The sequence below is a fragment of the Strix aluco genome, chromosome 8 (assembly GCF_031877795.1).
Source record: "Strix aluco isolate bStrAlu1 chromosome 8, bStrAlu1.hap1, whole genome shotgun sequence".
NCBI classification, from domain to species: domain Eukaryota; kingdom Metazoa; phylum Chordata; class Aves; order Strigiformes; family Strigidae; genus Strix; species Strix aluco.
The window spans coordinates 22,591,073-22,608,992 of NC_133938.1; the positions used below are offsets into that span (position 1 = coordinate 22,591,073).

The 17,920-nt window shown below is 35.1% G+C and overlaps 1 protein-coding gene across 4 annotated transcripts in view; it reads right to left on the reverse strand.

Annotated features, from left to right (window-relative positions):
* COL11A1 (collagen type XI alpha 1 chain) overlaps positions 1–17,920 on the reverse strand; it is a 164,409-nt gene that overhangs the window by 98,488 nt on the left and 48,001 nt on the right. For 2 of the 4 annotated variants that reach the window (XM_074832648.1, XM_074832646.1), the window contains exons 6-12: positions 11,366–11,482; positions 10,665–10,760; positions 8,674–8,919; positions 6,039–6,101; positions 4,402–4,443; positions 3,977–4,039; positions 1,108–1,182 (exon numbers count right to left, since the gene is read on the reverse strand). In XM_074832648.1, coding sequence (XP_074688749.1) covers positions 1,108–1,182; positions 3,977–4,039; positions 4,402–4,443; positions 6,039–6,101; positions 8,674–8,919; positions 10,665–10,760; positions 11,366–11,482 — 702 coding nt within the window. Of the gene's footprint in view, positions 1–1,107; positions 1,183–3,976; positions 4,040–4,401; positions 4,444–6,038; positions 6,102–8,673; positions 8,920–10,664; positions 10,761–10,952; positions 11,100–11,365; positions 11,483–17,920 lie in introns of all 4 variants that reach the window. The other 2 variants (XM_074832649.1, XM_074832647.1) reach the window with 2 other exon arrangements.

Below are 17,920 nucleotides of genomic sequence, written 5' to 3' on the forward strand. Positions count from 1 at the left end.
AAATCACTTGTGGTGAGACTTATTAACATGAAAAAATAAAGCTAGTGAGAATTTCCAAAGTTAAGTCCACATTTACTATGTTTAAAGGAGCAAAGTGATAAAAGATAAATTTTCCTCTGCTGGCACAGCAATTACAGATGGAAGAATGATTTGGGAATAATTCCCCTGAGGAGTAGTGGCATTTTTCCATCAACTAATTATTGATAAACAAATATTTCTGTTATACAGCCAGCTGTGATAACAGAACTTGATGCAAGCACAAGGTCAAAAACTTTAGCTTATTTTAATAAACTTCCATTGATTGTTTCATAAATAGAAAATAAACATTACAAAATCATCCTTTCCTCATTGATACTGATGGAGTCCTGCCTCCTGTATTAGAACTGCAGCAACTACAGTGCCAAGAATTTTTACTTACTTTGCTTTACTTACCAAAAATACTTCCCCTTCATTTACAGTTTGTTTGTAGTTGTTGATGGTAGTACTCATCAGATCTTTCACATACACACATACACTTAGGAATAATTAATTCCATGCACATAGTACTTTTCATACCACAAAGCTGCAAGATACTTTAACAGCTTTGGGCTTGTTCTTCCACCTGCTAAAACAGATGGTGTTTTGCTTTGACTCCAGTGGGAGCAGAGCTGGCTATGTGCATATATTTCTATTCAAAGGATGCACTGACTCTTCAAAGACGACACTGAAGTCCAATTTTAAGCATGGAATGCTTAAAATTCTCCATGTCAAAGAGACTTGAAAGCACACATGCCTGCTGGGAGTACATGCCCTTTGTACAACAGCAAACTCCTTGTTTAGGACATATAGTAGCAAATAATAGTTACTGTTGAAAATATGAGGATTTCAGTGAGTTTAATACGTTCATGTAGGTTCCAATCTGGCAGGCATGCAGGAGCTAAGCATATGTTTTGTTTGGGGTAAGAAAGGTACCATATGATCTCCAAATGATTACAGCATACAAGAAACTCTGTATCATCTCTCATTTCAAAGACAAAATCAGATGAAAAAAGAAAACACCTATACATTTCTTGAAACGCACTTCCTCTTTTTGGAGGCTGGTTTCCCTGTAATCATAACACAACTTACCGGCAACATTAACATGGTACCTGGGGGACCTGCTAAACCATCAGCACCAGGGAGACCAGGGCGACCAGGTGGACCCTAAGAGAACAACAGGAGGAGAAAAAAGGGGATGAGAACAAAAAGATAGCTGAATAAGATAAACCTTTTGACTCACTCACACATACTTACACTTGTATTCATAATGAGGCACTGGGAGGTTAAATATTCTCTTTGCAAATGATTTGGGAATGTTATTAATTATTAGTGAGGTAATTAAAGAACTGAGTTAGGGGAAGACATTCAGCAGTAGGGAAGAAAGCTATTCTCTTTAATTATTTTACTTACAAACAATATTAAAAGATGGAGTATGGAGTACCTAATTATGGAGGTTCTGCTCATGATTTCATAGGTTGGGTTGAGCTGAGGTTTGCATTGTGTTCCAGTGTTTATTTCATATAGAGAACTAACACTGCTGATTCTCTTTAACCCCTTTGAGTAGGCTTGATTTTCAAAGGCTACATAAGTTCTGCAGCTATGACTTGAAATATATTTTTTATGAAATCTAATTCTCCCTGACAATTTAAAAAGAGTTTAACTTTTTGTGTAAGCTGGAGTTGAAGAAATGTACCGATGTGTGTACATGACACTCATGATTACTGATCCAACATGCTGCAAAGATAAATATTGCTGTTGTGACAACAGTCAGATTTATAATTGCACCTTTCCTCCCAGCAATTTGCATGCTGCATTTTTACTAGCTGAAGCTGTCAAGGGCAGGAGGAACCTGCATCAGGAGTGCTCACTTGCCTGCTGCATGTCTGCCAGACAAAGTACTCATTCACCAGAACGACTCTCTGCAGGGTTGCAATGACAGATCAACAAACATCAAACTGTCTTAACGGGTTCCTTCTGCTGCTCAGGAGTTGAACAAAACAATGGGAAAGTTGATCTGAAAAATTTTGGTCATTTTTCCCCTTTTCAAGATCAGTAGTCTATTGTTGAGTCTGTTTGAGATCTTCTTTCAAACAAGCCTGAAGTGTCAAAAAATAATTCTCTACTAATAACACACTACAGATAAATCTTAAGTTGAGAATTATTACTAATTCAGATGTAAAATATTGAATAAAATGTTGCCATTGTTAAAAAGAATATAGTCAGGGAATTTTGAGCTAAGGTTAAAAAATAGAAAAATAATTAAATGCACTTGCAAGGTACCCAAAGAACCTTCACTCTGACCTGCAGTGACTTTATGCCATATGATCATAAGTCTTTGTGAAGATTAGAACTAAAGATTAGATCAGAGATGAAGATTAGATTACTGGACATGAAATTGAAGATTAGATTAGTTTTTCACTTTCTTCTTCCATTGCACCATCTTATATGAGTGAAATTCATCCCTACAGTAAGTAAAAGTGGAACCACTTATGGTCCTCTCCAGCAGGGTATGTTCCTTCATTTCTCAGTTGTCTTATACCCATTATTAGGATTAGAATGATATAATAATTTAGTACAAAAGCTGAAGCACCATAGGTAACTACAAAAAGTGGTGGATTTCTCAACTAGTTCTTCTGTAGTTCTGTGCTTAAACAATATTCTCAATTATTCTAAGTACTAATGCAGGATTTTTAAAATTAAGCAATGTGCTTTTCTTGAGTGGTAATTTTCCAGAATGTTACTTTTCTAAATATTTTATCTAAAATGAAAAGTAGTCAGAATAGTTATAGCAAGCAGAATAGTTATAGCCATTATTCATACGCACTGATTGTCGTCTAAGTAAAAAACCAAACCTGTCCACATATGCTTAAAATTTAAAGTAAGACATGTTATTCCATTAGAATGGAATCTGACAGCAGAATCTGGTTGCAGAAATCTGTATTTTTCTGAGTTCGGTAACTCATTTCTACAATTATTTATTTATGTAATGTGCCCTTTTTTATATAAAGCATGAAGTGTGTTCCATGATAGGCACATGATCTGTTTAGTCAAGAATTTCCTTATGATGAATTCAGTAAGCAGTTAGTTAAAAAACTGAGTACTATCAGTAGCTATTCTATTACAATGTGTTAAAATTCCCATTTTATAAGTTTAAATTCCAAACTATGTTGTTTAGTTAATCTACAGGAAATAAATATGAAAGAAGTGTGGATACTGACTTACTATCAAGGTGAAGCATTGTTGGGATTTTAACATTATCTCATTATTCAGTGAAGTAATAGCATCTTCTCAACATCTTGCTTACACAAATACAGCATGACCATGCTAGACTTATCAGTAAACTATCACTCATAAAACTCAGAAAAGTTTTTTAAGTAGCATATTTTCCTCAAATAAATATATTCAGGTTGTTTTAAAATTGTGTTAGTTGTGACAGTAAGAAAAGGCTTGTGAGAATAATAATAAATAATATTAAATAATAGCTTCAATTATATTCATGACTGGATAGGGTTCTCATACAGTATGTTATGTAATATGGCAAATAAATTCTGTGTAGATCATCTAAACATTACCCATAATTTTCAAAATTTCCATATGTATTTTGATTCTGCAGAGCTTGTTCTTCTCTGTATCTCTAAATGTTATAGCTGAGGACATACTGTTTTTTTGAAAATCTCATCCAAATCCATATGAAATGTCTTTATTATATTTTACAATAATTCACAACAAAACAGAAAAATATAGACAAATAGGAACTTAACTACATATTTCTACCACCAAGGAAACGTTTGTCCAGATTCTCAGTTGATTTGCTCAGCTGAGTGAATCAGCCTCAGTTCCACTGAAGTTTCTTAACCTATGGGTATATATTTCAGATCACGATCTAACCCACTTACTCTTGTAGCAATTAGTGCAAGATATACCATGAACACCCAGGATAATCTGTTTGTTGACTTACCCTTTCACCAGGGTCACCCGGAGGACCAACAGGACCTTGTAGACCTGGGGGACCTGTAAGACCCTATGGAAAATGAATGTCATTATTATGTTGAATGCTTGCAGCATTTTTGAACTATTTTTTTCTCTGTAAAGTTATGTTGAACACATATTTGGATAAAATAATTTATAAGGTGGTATACTTTTTTCTTACAAAGATTTATAGTCAACATTCAAGAGTTTGGTTTTCATGTGCACACAGCTTGTAGCATGCTGTCACTGAAAATGCTGGAGATAACCCTTTTTTACTCCCTTGTAAAAATGCTAAGTCTGATATACCATCTGGGAATTATGATAAAACCAATATTAATTGTGTTAACTTATGAATACCAAAGCACAGTGGATAAATCAAATGCAATAAAAGGAAATTGTGATTAATCTACTTACAGCAGGTCCTCTTGGTCCCGGTGGTCCTTCAATGAGCATACCCTAGGGGGGGGGGAATGAAACAAGATACTAAATTCATCATGTCTTGGAGAAAAATATAAAACTTCTTTTTAGCTGAACTATTAAAGCTAACATTTCCAGTATTTAGATAAACTTTTCTGGGGATCTTCTCTCCATAGTTACTAGAATTGGAATCTGAATTGTTGTGTGGCTTTAGAAGTGAGAAAGACTATTAGGCTGGAAGGGTCTCATAGTACTTGATTCAATATAACTTTTTTTTTTTTTTTAATGCTGTTAAAGAATTTGCTGTGAACAGCTCTGGTTATTTCTATATTGTGGTCTTATAGCACCTCCTAGTTCCATTTATTTGAGTGCAGATGTTAGTCCAAATTCCAGGTCATGGTAATACCTATGAATATATGATCCTCACTTGCACTTGGCTTTCCACAGGAAGGAGGATTGGACAAACAAGCTTGAAGCTAGCTATAGTGAACTCCAATAGTGCTGGAGATTGGCAGTGGATATCTCTTCAGTATTATGGATATAAGCTAAATGTATCTTGCAACGGTTTTAAAAAGCCACGCATTTTATGAGCAAACACACTGAGCTTCTTCATAGATCGTGACTGAGAGGTCACAATCCTGACTTGTAACTTGTTTATTATGGTAGTCCTTTACCTTTGCTGAGCAGTAACTTAGCCACATGCTAATCCTGGGATAGGAATATAGAATTAAGAGGGAGCTTTTGGATCACAGAATCTAGATCTTTGATATTTAGGTAAGAATGACACATCATAGTATTTTATCAGAGTTCAATTTAAGCTATTTGTTACTCTTGATATTTCTGGAACTAATTTTCTATGAAATAAAAACCAGATTAAACTTTGATTTCTATTTGAGTCAAATACAGATTTGAAAGCAGTCCTTGAAAATTCTAGAAGAGTAAACCACACTGGCATTCAACTTCTGCTAGATATTACAAAATTATTATTTTTGTATAATCTATGTATTTTTTTTAAATTCAGGTACATTTTAGTTTCTAGCCATCAAACATGATGCTAAGTATAACTCTGTCCTACTTGTAAAAGCCACTTAGTTACTATATGACTATTTAAAGATGGGAGAAATTCTGTAAGCTACTAATCCATTACTGTGCTTATGACCAAGGTGTAACCTCTGAAGAAAACATTTAATTAAACTTTTAGCAGTTTGATTGTACCAGCACAGGTTAAACATACAAGCATTTATTTAACCTCTCAGAGGGACTTCCTTGCCCTTGCTGAAACCTGTAGTTAGTGTTACCTGTGCCTAAGCTGGAAGCCATCTCTGTAGGTCTGTCCAAGCTGTACTTACTAAATGGCCTGAAGAGCAGATCTATGCTCTGTTTTCCTCTCCACAAGAAGATTCTCCTTGCTTTAAGGAACATATGGTTAGTCCTTTGTGTAACTAGAAGAGAAGGCTGAACAGTCTACTGTCTGTTACCACTTTTATATCATCCACATTGCAGGTCATTGTTTCAGAGACTATGGATAAAGTTACTGCCATCCTATCATGAACAACATGGTTTGATAATTATGTATCAACAGTGTACATATGTTATATAGTGCTAAAGAAAAACTCACCCACATTTGTACTTACAGGTTCAATCACAGCTGGTTCTCCCTTTTGGCCTTTTTCTCCATAAGCCCCATGTCCAGTCACCTGGTCAGTAAAAACAGCCCCAAAAATGAAAATAAGTAGAAAGTCCAAGGACCTGGTACAATAAAGAACTGCAGCAAACTGTAACTGAAAGCTAAAGCTGGAACTGATCTGTGCTATGAAAAATACATCACAGGCACAAACCATATCAATCAAATATATTTAATACTTGAGAAATGGAAAATGCAGAAACTGCATGCATACTTTTCAAATTACTGGATATTGTCAATTTGTAGTTTTCCAATGAGATGCAACAGTTTGCATCCCATAGTTTGCATTTGGACTTTGGACTTAGAATCTGAAGCTTCTACGTGCAAGTCACAAAGTTGTTTCTTTTCTTATTTGAATGGACATATTCTTGGCAATTAGCAATGATTCTTCATGGCTCTCTGAGTTAAGCAAGTCTAAAGTAAGCTGGAAAGAAAGATCCCTTGGTCCCATATGGACAATACCCTTCAAGCTCCTAATTTAATTTATTAAACATCCACAACATGTAAATTACTCTGAGAAGAGTCTGTGACTTCATAGCATAAATGGGAAAGGTGTTAAGTGGCATTTTAAACATTAAGTAATATCTGATGGCTAGCCAGTTATGCCTCCTAACTACATGAATCAGCATCAACTGCAAAATTCTTTTGGGATCAGCTTTACAGGAAGTTTTGGGTTCAGGATTAAGATAACAGGAGTATCTAAAAAAATAGGTAAATAACACATGCCAATGGCAGAACAAAGACGGATTCAAGTTTCAAACAAAGAAAAAGAAACTGACTTTTTTTTCAAACTGTGAGATATGTATTTTTCTTCAGAAGTACCTCTCTTGATTTCTAACATATCCACTAGAAATTAAATTCAGCTTTGATCAGATGAAAATTTGAAATTTATTTTTTTTTATTTTAGTAGAGCGATTCCACATTTACACTAAAATAGCTGGGGATTTGAAAACGATAAGGATAATGTTACGGTATTTCAATATGAAATATTTTAGAAAGAAAAGCAGAGATAAAGATTCATGGCTTGTGCATTTTGTGTTGATTTATAAAGGCACAGAGTTCACTAATAATGATGAAATAGTTCATAAAGATCAAGTAGCTAGAGGTATAGATAATTATGTTTAATTATATTAATGAAAATTGGTTGCAAAAAATGAGAGCAGGTCTCCATCTTTGGAAATATTGCACCTTTTTTGAAAGTTTCCAGGTACTGAGTACTTTTCATCTTGCTTTTTTATAAAAGGTAGAACTTAATTTGTTCTAAATACATCCATATGTCAAAGGAAAATGATATGATATCTCTGGTTCAGCAGATGAGAGTTGTAATAAAGCTGGCACAGGTCAGAGCCTGGGTTCTAATTCAAGTTTCCAGACTCCTTCAGTTTTGTAGCAAGGCATTTTAAGTTGAAATTTACACCAGGGGATAGAGTCTACACAGTCATTTGCTTAATGCAGGCACAAATGGTGCCTCATAGGCTCTTTGCTTTGCAGATAATCTGACCTTTTCTGTGTCATTCTGCCACAGTGTCCCCATCTGGGCTAGAAGGAAAAAAGTAAGCTTGTATCACATTGCATAGATAAGGATCATTAAAAAATACAATGACCCCAACAGGGTTTAGAAAGGAGTGATAAATGAAATACAGAAGTATGGGTTTCAAGGTTGGCAGAGAAAAACAACCTCACAGCACTTGCTGTTATTTCTTGGATTCTTTGTAAACTGAAGTTTTGAGTTTGTGAGGAGAATATAAAGATAAGACTGAGAAAATACTGCAAACAAAATTCTCCTTTCCTACTACATTCAGGACTTCCCCAATTAAAAATCCAAATGGAAATTAATTTTTCTTCCAGTCTTAGTCATATTAGTTTTCTTTGCAGCTTCCACAGTCTGGTAAACTGGTAAATGAAGATCTTGGCACAACTAAAGGAAAATTAAAGCCTTGCTGTTAAATCAGAGGGAAAGAGAGAACTATAAAACACACAAAAAAGAGCATGATTCACAGGATCCACCATGTCATCCTATCTTCCTTTATAGGTACTGAGCTGTTAAATCACTCCTGCAAGGTCATAAACCTTTCACTATTGACTAAACTCATTTTCATGAAAGGGTTCAGACCTTCACCTTCCCACTCATGAATTTTCTCCTCGGAAGCAGAAGCCATAGGATTCTAGACACTTATATGCATTTCAACTTCTGAGGGTGATCGTATAAAAATATTAATTACAGTACTTGCATTTGCATTAGAACTTACATTCTTTCCAGCTTTAGCTCTAGTTTAGAAAGATTTTTAAAACTGTTCATTTTATCATTTATTTTTGGAATTCCACCTCTTCATTCCTTTCCCTCCCATCTTCAACCCTCCCTTACTCCCTTTACCAAAAGAGACAAAAACCTTGCATTGAATAAAAATAAAAAGTTCAGGTTTACTAAAACAAGGGATTGGCTTGATCCAAAGCCTGTCAAAAGTGAGAATATATATCCTATGTACAAGGAGCTCTGGATCAGGGTCTGTACAGTCCTGATTCTGTACAGCTATAAAAGAATTGCTAAATTAAATTAATCTGCATTATGCTTCCCATCAACTTACGCTTGTTTCTGTGATATCGGTCTCTGCAGGAACACCTGGACCAAACTCCTCATTAGTGGAATCAGTTGGTTTCTCTTCATATTCTTTATATTCATAAAAATCATATTCGCCTAAATCTCCATCTACCAGCAGATCAGATTCACTGAGGTCTACTCCTCTGCTTCCATATTCAGTTTCCTCAGTTTTTTTATCATAATCCTCTCCAGTTATGTATTCTTCAGCAAATACTTCTTCAACAGGATTTTGCTATTCATATCAGTAGCAAAGATTTGGGAATAGGAGGAATACGTGGGTTATTGTTAGTAAAGCAATGTAAGCATATGCTGATTGACCATGATGACTTGTCAAAAGAAGAAAGAATGGTAGAACTAGAGCACATTGTCTTTTAATTAGAGTCTGAAGGAATGGAAGTCCAGCCTTTCAGAGTAATTAAAAGATCTTTGCATAAGTAGCACAAAGTAATGCTTTCATACGCTTTTTTTTTTAATTTCTAAAACCATTGAATTCAATATATCCAGTACGCTAAGTATACTGCTTGCTTAATGTTACTTTAGTGTCAAATATAGCTAAATTTCCCTGCTTGGTTTCACACTTACAAGCATTCATGAATGAACATATGCACCGCAATAAGCAGTGAATAAATTCAGACCTTTTTACAATAACAATGTACAGGAAGTGCAAGCATCACTTTAGTTAAGCCCAGCCTTCTTCACTGTTTTGTGTCTCTAAATACCAATGCTGAGATAAATGTTTCAACTTCTTTTCTCTTAATGATTTTGCAGTTTATTTATCACTATAAAAGCCATGGTTCATGTCTTTCATGGCAATTTACTTAGTTTTTGTCTAAGTCAAATTCCACCTGCAAAACTCAGATAAATTTTAACATTTCTGAAATCTAAGCTTTTATCTTCAAGTATGTAAACTGTCAAACCAAGCAACCAACTTACAAGCACTAAAGCAGTTTAACAGAATGCTATATCTGAGATGTACAAAACCATTTGTGAAAAAAAAGAGGATTGCTTTATTCTGTTACTGAGGTCTTTTGAAAGCATAATTTTGAAAAAATCAGCTTGTGAGAAGTAAAGATGAAATTTAACACCAAAGCAATTTACAGTAGAATGAGTAAAATATACCTTAATTCACCTTCACATAGAAGGAAACAAAAGAACAAATGGGGACTCTTTTTTTCTTTTCAAATGTTTGGGATGGCAGGGGGGCAGTTTTGTACATCTTTCAAGCAATATATATTCATTTTGAAAGGAAAATGTAAAAGAAAAATGAAAACAATATTTCTTATAATCAGCCATCATTTTTCTAAAATGAGCATTAATTAATATGCAGACATATTAATCAACACTGTCTTAGGTGTAGTAATCTTAATGTTTAGCCTTCTTGTGGCTTTCTGAGAACATGGATTCTAACCTAAGTCAAAATAATAATTTTATCTTTTTTGACAGTTCAAAATACAATGTTTCATTTGAATAGAACCTCAGTGAAAAGCAAGTAATTTGGTTCTGTTAGCTGAAGAACTATTAAAAGGAAATGATGGCTTCTGACTCAACTTCAATGTGCTGCTGTGGTTGCAGCCATTCTGTCTTGCATTAGGCTCGTTTTATGCCGCATCTTAAGAATTACAGGAAAAATTAGAGACTTTACTTCCTATTAGATCAGGAGCTCCATTCACATCCACACTGAATACAACAACTCTGCATTCCCATAGCATATATCACTGAATGATGTCCAGAATCACGAACTCTGCAGTCTAAAGATTCAGAAGATCTCTACAGAATTAATGGGAGTTCTGCCCAAGAAAATAGTAGGTTCTCATATTGGCTGAAAAAGCATAAAATTGCATTAACTGTTGTTATAGATATTGTGTATATTTACACAGAAGAACATTCATCCTTTTAAAACGTGTTTGTGCTTTTTTAATCATTGACACCTGGTGGGCAAGCATTTTTGCCTATTGTTTTCTCAGGAGACTTTATTACCTCATTTGCTTCAGTAGTTCTGGAGGGAGCTTCTGTCTGGGGCCCATAGTCATTTTCAGCTATGCTATACTCTTGAAATCCATCAACAACGTTTGCCTAGTATTTAAAAAAAAAAAAAAAAATTATTAAAAAAATCCTGTAGGAAAAATTCAAGAGATCACTTTTATTCAGGTTATGGTATTAGCCAAATGTATCCATCTAGTGGGGTTAGGTATATTTTTTCTTATTATCAGAGATCTTCCAGTCTTGGCCTGGGAAAGATCTTGATTATTTCTTGGCTACCTTTACCCCTAGTTTGCCTTTTGCTGCTGCTTGATAACTTTTCTTCTTCTTGGATGCATATTTTTCAGATTTTTTTGTTGTGGCCTTTTGGGGTTTGTCCTTTGAGCTAGCGGCCACTGTCCTCTTCTTCTTTCTGACCATGGCTTTCTTTTTCTGCAAACGTTATGAAAGATGGAATGGGAAAACATAAATAAAATGAAAATTGAGAAAGCATGAGTGAAAGAAGGGTAACCAAATGTGAGATGAATGCTGTCAGCTGTGAGACCTTCCATCTCTAACTGAAAGCAAGTATTACAGCTACAGAGTAAAGAAATGAGTGAAAGGAAAACATTAAGCTCATATACAGAAGACACAAACTGACAAACCATGTGTTAGGGGACAGCTGGACACCACACAACAAACAGATCAGATTCTGTTACCTCTGTTTGTGCTACTGTCTCTTCGAACAGTGGGGGTCCCTCTGTTACAGAATCAGTTTCTTTATAATCTGCATCCCCATACTCATAGTCATATTCGATAAAATCTTCTGGTGTGTACTACATTGCAAATGGAAAAATATCAGGCATTCCCATGTTAGTGGTAGCAAACTAGATTAGCAATGCTGGAAAGCATCTTAACCTTTACTTAGGAGTAAAGCTTAAGAAAATTAAAGTAGTATGAACAATTCAATATAGTTATTCACTTGGGGGAAAAATACATTTTCTTATTTCTTTAAAAGCACAAAGAAAAGTAATAAAAAATCAAGTAGTAGTGCCAGGAAAAAACTCTCTTTCATTGGACTGCAGAAAAAATATCAACTATCATTTGGATTACTGGGAGCACCAACTGATCTTTGAGAAATCATGTATTTATTTAATCCTTAAATTGCAAATAATGCCCCCTTTTACCTATACTATTTTACCTGTTTTTTTCAGGTGAGCAGCAGAGCAGAGAGATGCCAATATCTGACATGAATAGGGTAAATAATTTCAGATACAGGAAAGAGGCTACAACTCACGAATAACCATGGCTATCCTTGTTTGCTGGAGAGTTCTCAAAACCAGGACAGCTTCACAGTACACATTGCCTGAGCAAATGCTTCACTGGTATAATTTCATTTAAAGGTCAAATCCTCAGCTGCTGTAAATTGCTCCATAGCTCTGTATCTATAATACTTAGTATCAAACAAAGATTTGGCCCACAAAATTTTACAAGAGAAAATGGGTTTAGAATTGGCTTGTGTAATGTTGTGAACACAATCTAGGGAGCCAGGAACTCCTGAGCTGTAATCTTGGCTGTGCCATGAAGGCACTCGTCTAGATATTCTGTGCAACAAGTACTACTCATCACGGCTGAGAAGAAAGGGCAGCTTTAAACTATCTTACCACTCCTGTCATGTTTGAAGCTACAGGAACTGGTTGGTCCTGTAAATTAAAGCAGTCTCATGGCTGCTATCAATTCTCTTTACATCCCCAGGGAGCCAAAGGAAGGTGGAATTGCGGCCAGAATCTGGCCAAGTGTCTGCTTTCCCTTGTTTAGGAAGAAATATTCTAATGTGACTCATGTGAGTTAGCCACTTCTGAAATCTCCTCCCTCCTGTTACAAGTCAGCATCATTGTCTGTAAAATGAAGACAGTATTTGTTTGTTTCATTAGATTGCTGAGAGTACATTACACTTCCAAATGACTCTGAGGATTCATAGAAGTCATAAATATCATCAGTATCAGAAAGAGATTGACATTTTAGAAGAAATTATAAATGAGATTAAAACAAATCTCCAAATTCCAAAATATATTCTATGTGACCAAATTACTGGTTTAACTGTTTTCTCTGGCAAAGCCTTTTGGCAAAATTCTTGTAATTATGATTTTAGTGTGCAGAAAATATGGAGAAGTTGATTTCCTCAGGAAGTGCGAGACTAACACTGAAAGGCCTTAATCACTTAAAAATCCCTTTACATGAGTTTCTGTTACTTCCCTCCTGTAACTCCTCAGAGTCCTACTATGACCAACAGCTTTTCTTAAAAAGAAGATACAGAATTTTTTAAGTTAGATGCTTTTTGTTTGATTGTCCTTTTAATTATTTCTACACCCATGCACATATAACTTGGTTAGTCATGAGATTTGATAAATATATAGAAAGAATGTAACATATTTTTGGAAATTGTCCAAAACTACATTGTACATTAATAAAAGAACTTCAAACTACACTTAAATAACAAAACATTTATCAGTTTAGGTGGAGAATATTCTCTCTGTGAAATATATTTGAGTTTTATATCTGCCTGTTATATAATGTAAGCAATGCTTTGATTTTATCAGTGCTATCATTGGCATTACAGAAGTTGATTCTATTTATACTTTTCAAAACCAGCCGCATTTTAGACTTAAATCTGGTAAGTAATATGTGATTATTCTCTCCCTGTTCAGTAAAGTAAGATTCAGTCCTAATCCCAGTGAAGTCAATGAAACATCTTTGAGTGTAAATGGTATTGTCCAAGGGCCTCATGGGACAGTGATTTTTACAGATGTGTAAATGTATAAACACATGTTTTCTGGCTTGTTCAGTTCTGGAAATGCAATTCAATATAACTTGTTTCTAACGAAGTATGCCATTGGCATCCAAAAAAGAAAACAGCGATGAGTTTCTAGGAGTCCATAATCAGCCACATAAAGTAAAGAAAAGAAATAACCACACGGGTAAAAACAGGTCTTTTGAAATATAGTTACACAATAGCATTGAAATTGGTGTATTTCTTTGGAAACTAAAAATGTGTGCAAATGCATAAAATCGGATTTGCTTATCTTCTGTCAAGTGATTTATGCAAACTAGGTTGGTCTACAAGAAAAAAAGTCTTTAGTGGAATATAGCTCTTCAAATTCAGTCATTCTGCCCTACCAGTGACACCCCATTAAATACTTTTAAATGCTTCCTCAGCCAAACATGAATCAAGCAGTCTGCTATGCAATTTTTATTGATACCAAAACAATAGACACTACCCATATTAAATATTATCCAATATCTTAAGGGATAAGTGGAGGAACATTTTGGAGAGAATTACTGTGTCATTAGCTGGATTTAAACATACATTTAAATATGCTCTTTGGAGTTTGTTTTAATAACTTCCAGACATGTAGATTCCTTTTTAGTAAGCATTGTAGACCTATTCTGAAACTGGAAGCATTCATTCCAGCATTCATTCAGACCAATTAACAATTAAAATATAACTCTCTGTTGCTCAGTATTATAACTGTTTTTCAAATCTCAGTAGTATGGCATCCCTCAATGTAAGCTGAATGGCTGTGCTGAATTGTGCCAAGTAAGCAACTAATAAAATTGCAACAGTGGGTTACAAAAAGTTCTTCAGAGGCCATAAACTAAACAGAAATGTTGACTGGAAAAAAAAAAAGAAAGGAAAAATATCTGTGCCAAGTATGTTAGTATTAAAAAAGAAAGTGGTGAATAAATTGATATTTATGCTAAGATCTGCCAGAGACATAGTTTGGAAAGCCAGACATTTATGAATGAGAACTAGAAAACACTCATACAAAAAAGCATGAGTATGTGGAGAGATCTATTGCATCATGCATAATCACACAGAAAATACTTTACTTTTGGGTATTGTGCTTCACTCATTTCTATTAAAGAAAAAGAAACTTTCTTGACATATGCAAAATATTATCACAAATACAGTGGTATATTTGGGTTGCAATGATATGCAGGCACACAGACAAAAAGAACAGGAATGGATGAGAAGTGGAGAATGCCAGTTTCCATGCAGGAATCAGATTACTGCCAAGCAAGTGAAGATCTTCTCCATGGCCTTTTTTTCTTCCTTTTTGAGAGCACAGTATCAGAGGGGTATTATGGAAATTCTTGAACCTACATGTGCCCACCATGCTGAAACCATACTCAAGTTGTTTCTAATTGGCACTACTTTGTAGTCCCCCTGGTACAAGGGGGGGATAAGTGGGAATATGAAGTAGCCCTAAACTTCCTACATAGAAAGACCTTATTCATAGCAATCCTTCATTTCCAGATGTTTTTGAAAGACCAGCAACGCTAGTCTTTCACACCAGCCAGTAAACAGAGAGAATATGTTTTGTACTCTACTGCACAGGTCCTGTAGCAATTAGTGAAATATAGGTGCAAAATCTTCCAGGTGTATTTCCTGAGGCACAATCTGTCCAGATGGAGGAATGCATCTCTACACCCCTAACTCGTGTAAAGATATACTTTAGAAATATGGTTTACTCCACAGCAAGATTTTATCAACTCAACCTGATAAAGGCTATTCCCCGTTTTTAAGATGAGACAACAGGACTAGTGAAGGACTGGCCAGTTAAATGAGGACTAAATTTACAAACACCAGGAACAGATTTAATGGAGTGAATAATGGGGCTTTAGTCACCTGCTATGAGGCTGGCAACTCACACTTACCCTGCCATTAACAGTCAAGATTGGATATGTGGCACACAGCCCTTCTTTTTCTAGAGCTACACAACTACAAGGTCACCTTTATCAGATGATCAGAGTCAGCAATATGAACCACTCAGTTTGAGGCCTCAACAAACCTTGAGAAAAGTGCCCTCACATTTTGGGTGCTAACATTGCTGAGTGGAAAAGCCATGCTATCTCAGTCCTTGCTATTAGTTCACAGAAGTCGTGGAGTTCACAGAAATCTGCCATGGTTGCACTGCTAATCAAAGAAAAGAAAGTAGACCCTTGAGAATATAGGAGAAAGCATCAGGAATTTCAAAATTAATTAATGAAAATGGAAAAGTATCTTCTGTCACTTTCTGAATTTACTCAAGAATACTAACTCTAGCAAGAAATCAAAGCAGGGAATAAAAGCAACAATGACAGAGATGAATATTGTAGTTCAAGAGAGCATCATTTGTTTTGTTAGCTATATACCAAAGGAAGATACTACTGGCCAGGAATGCAGCCAGAGAATCAAGAAGTTAGAATGGGATTTAAAGGGGCATTCAGCTTGTGGATCACTCTGATGATCCTTTTATGGGTACAGACTTAGCCAAGTGCAAAGCATACCTACCACAGCTGTGCAGCATTACTTCAATCCTTTTCAAGAGATCTGTCTATGAAAGTTTACCTAAAACCTAATACTGCTAGAAAATGGGATGGTTACAGATCTGAGACAACAGAGATGAGATTCACCAAGCGCTCGTAGTAATAGCAAAATATATACAACTGTATTAACTTTCCCAGTGATTTCCCATGAATATCAGAAAGATTAACTCAAAATTCTATCTTCAACTTGGACAATAGCTGGAACTTAGAGGTTTCAGCTAAGAGACATCAGATAACACATACTTCAAAAATGATGCAATCGTCTGTTGTTTTTCTTTCTTCTCTTGTAAGACCACCAATACTTACAGAACAGCTATTCTTGTAATGAATATTGCATATGACTGTTTTCTTACAAATGAAAGGAAGAATAAAACCTGCTGCTTCTTGATGGGACAAAATCTTTCCACTATGACTTCATGCTTTCTTTACCAGAGTGATTATATTACACTACCAGATCATCATGCAATTCCAATTAAAGAGATGAACTGTTTTTTTCATCAGATGAATTTTAGAAGCAGAAGATCAGCAGCATGCAAGGCCTATTTCAACTGTGGAATGACTTAAGTCTAAAGACAGCCTTACTTTGAAAATGGATTCTTCTGCTATCCATACTCTAAAAACCTATCCCCCTATTCCAAGATGTAGATTTTAGCAATTTTTCCCTTACCTTTCCAAATACAAGGAACTAATAGTCTAAATCCTACACCAAAGAACTGTCATAAAATCAATCTTCCATTGCCTAAAGATTATGCTAAATCATCTAGCTGGGTGAAGAGGCAAAGATGACTTTGAAACATTCGAGGCCCACTAACACTTTACAAAATGCAGTAAAATAAAGGATGCCAAGCAAAATGAGTTTTAAAAATCAGATGCAGTAATACAAATAAATAAATGGTAGCAGATGTCAATCTTAGGGCAGAAGAAAAGTTAGAAGATGTAAAAGACAGCCTCTTCTACCACATAGTTCTTATATTGTTCATAAAAGCGATAAAAGCAAGGAGATAAAAGGAGATAAAAACAAAATCTTCAACTTTCAAAGACAGCCTCTGTCAAAAGGAGAACAAGACACTTAAGGTTCTTTATTACATTAATTGCTTAAAGAAAAAGTCTATATATCTATGCAAAGAAAAAGAGAGCTAGGAAGATCACCATTTTTAACACCTGCTAAGTTAGCTAACTGCAGTTCTAAACATGACATTAAGCATGAAATCAAACAGGAAAATAATTATCTTTCTGTACTCTTCAGAAAACTAGTCTTTCTGATCAGACACCTGAGAGGACACTAAATTAACATGGTCTGAAAGGACACCTGAAGCCTCCACGTCAACATACTTGGGGTCCATTTCCACCTTTACTTTACCAAGTTCATTTCATTAAAGGCAAACATTTCATTTCTTCAAGTAATCCATTAGAGTTTGGTATAGGTCCAAAATAAATGAAGTAGAGTTCCTTTGGGGAGTAATTTCTTCAGTAGGTCAGACAGTGTGATTTATTGGGTTCTTCCAAGAGAAGATTTGAAAGCCTGATAGATGGGTCCATTGAAAACTAAACCTGATGACACTCCAGAAAATATACTGCCCAACGTCAAGGAAGATGAAGGCTGGCTAGGTCTTTCCCTGCTCTAATTTCTGTGAGCTGGCCAAGCATATGTGATTGAACTGGAACGGAATTTAATACATTTCCATTTATAGTAGAAAGGGTTTTGAAAACAAGACAGAGGACAGACTATTCACAAGATATTTATAAAAGAATCATAGGTGTGTAACTTCCTTAGGAAAAGTAATCTTTATAATTTTAAAATATAATTTCATATCTATATTTGATCCTTAAAACCTATTTAGACATTCAGCATGAAACAAACTTTAAGATTACTGAATTAATCTTAAAGCTCAGTACAAAAAAAA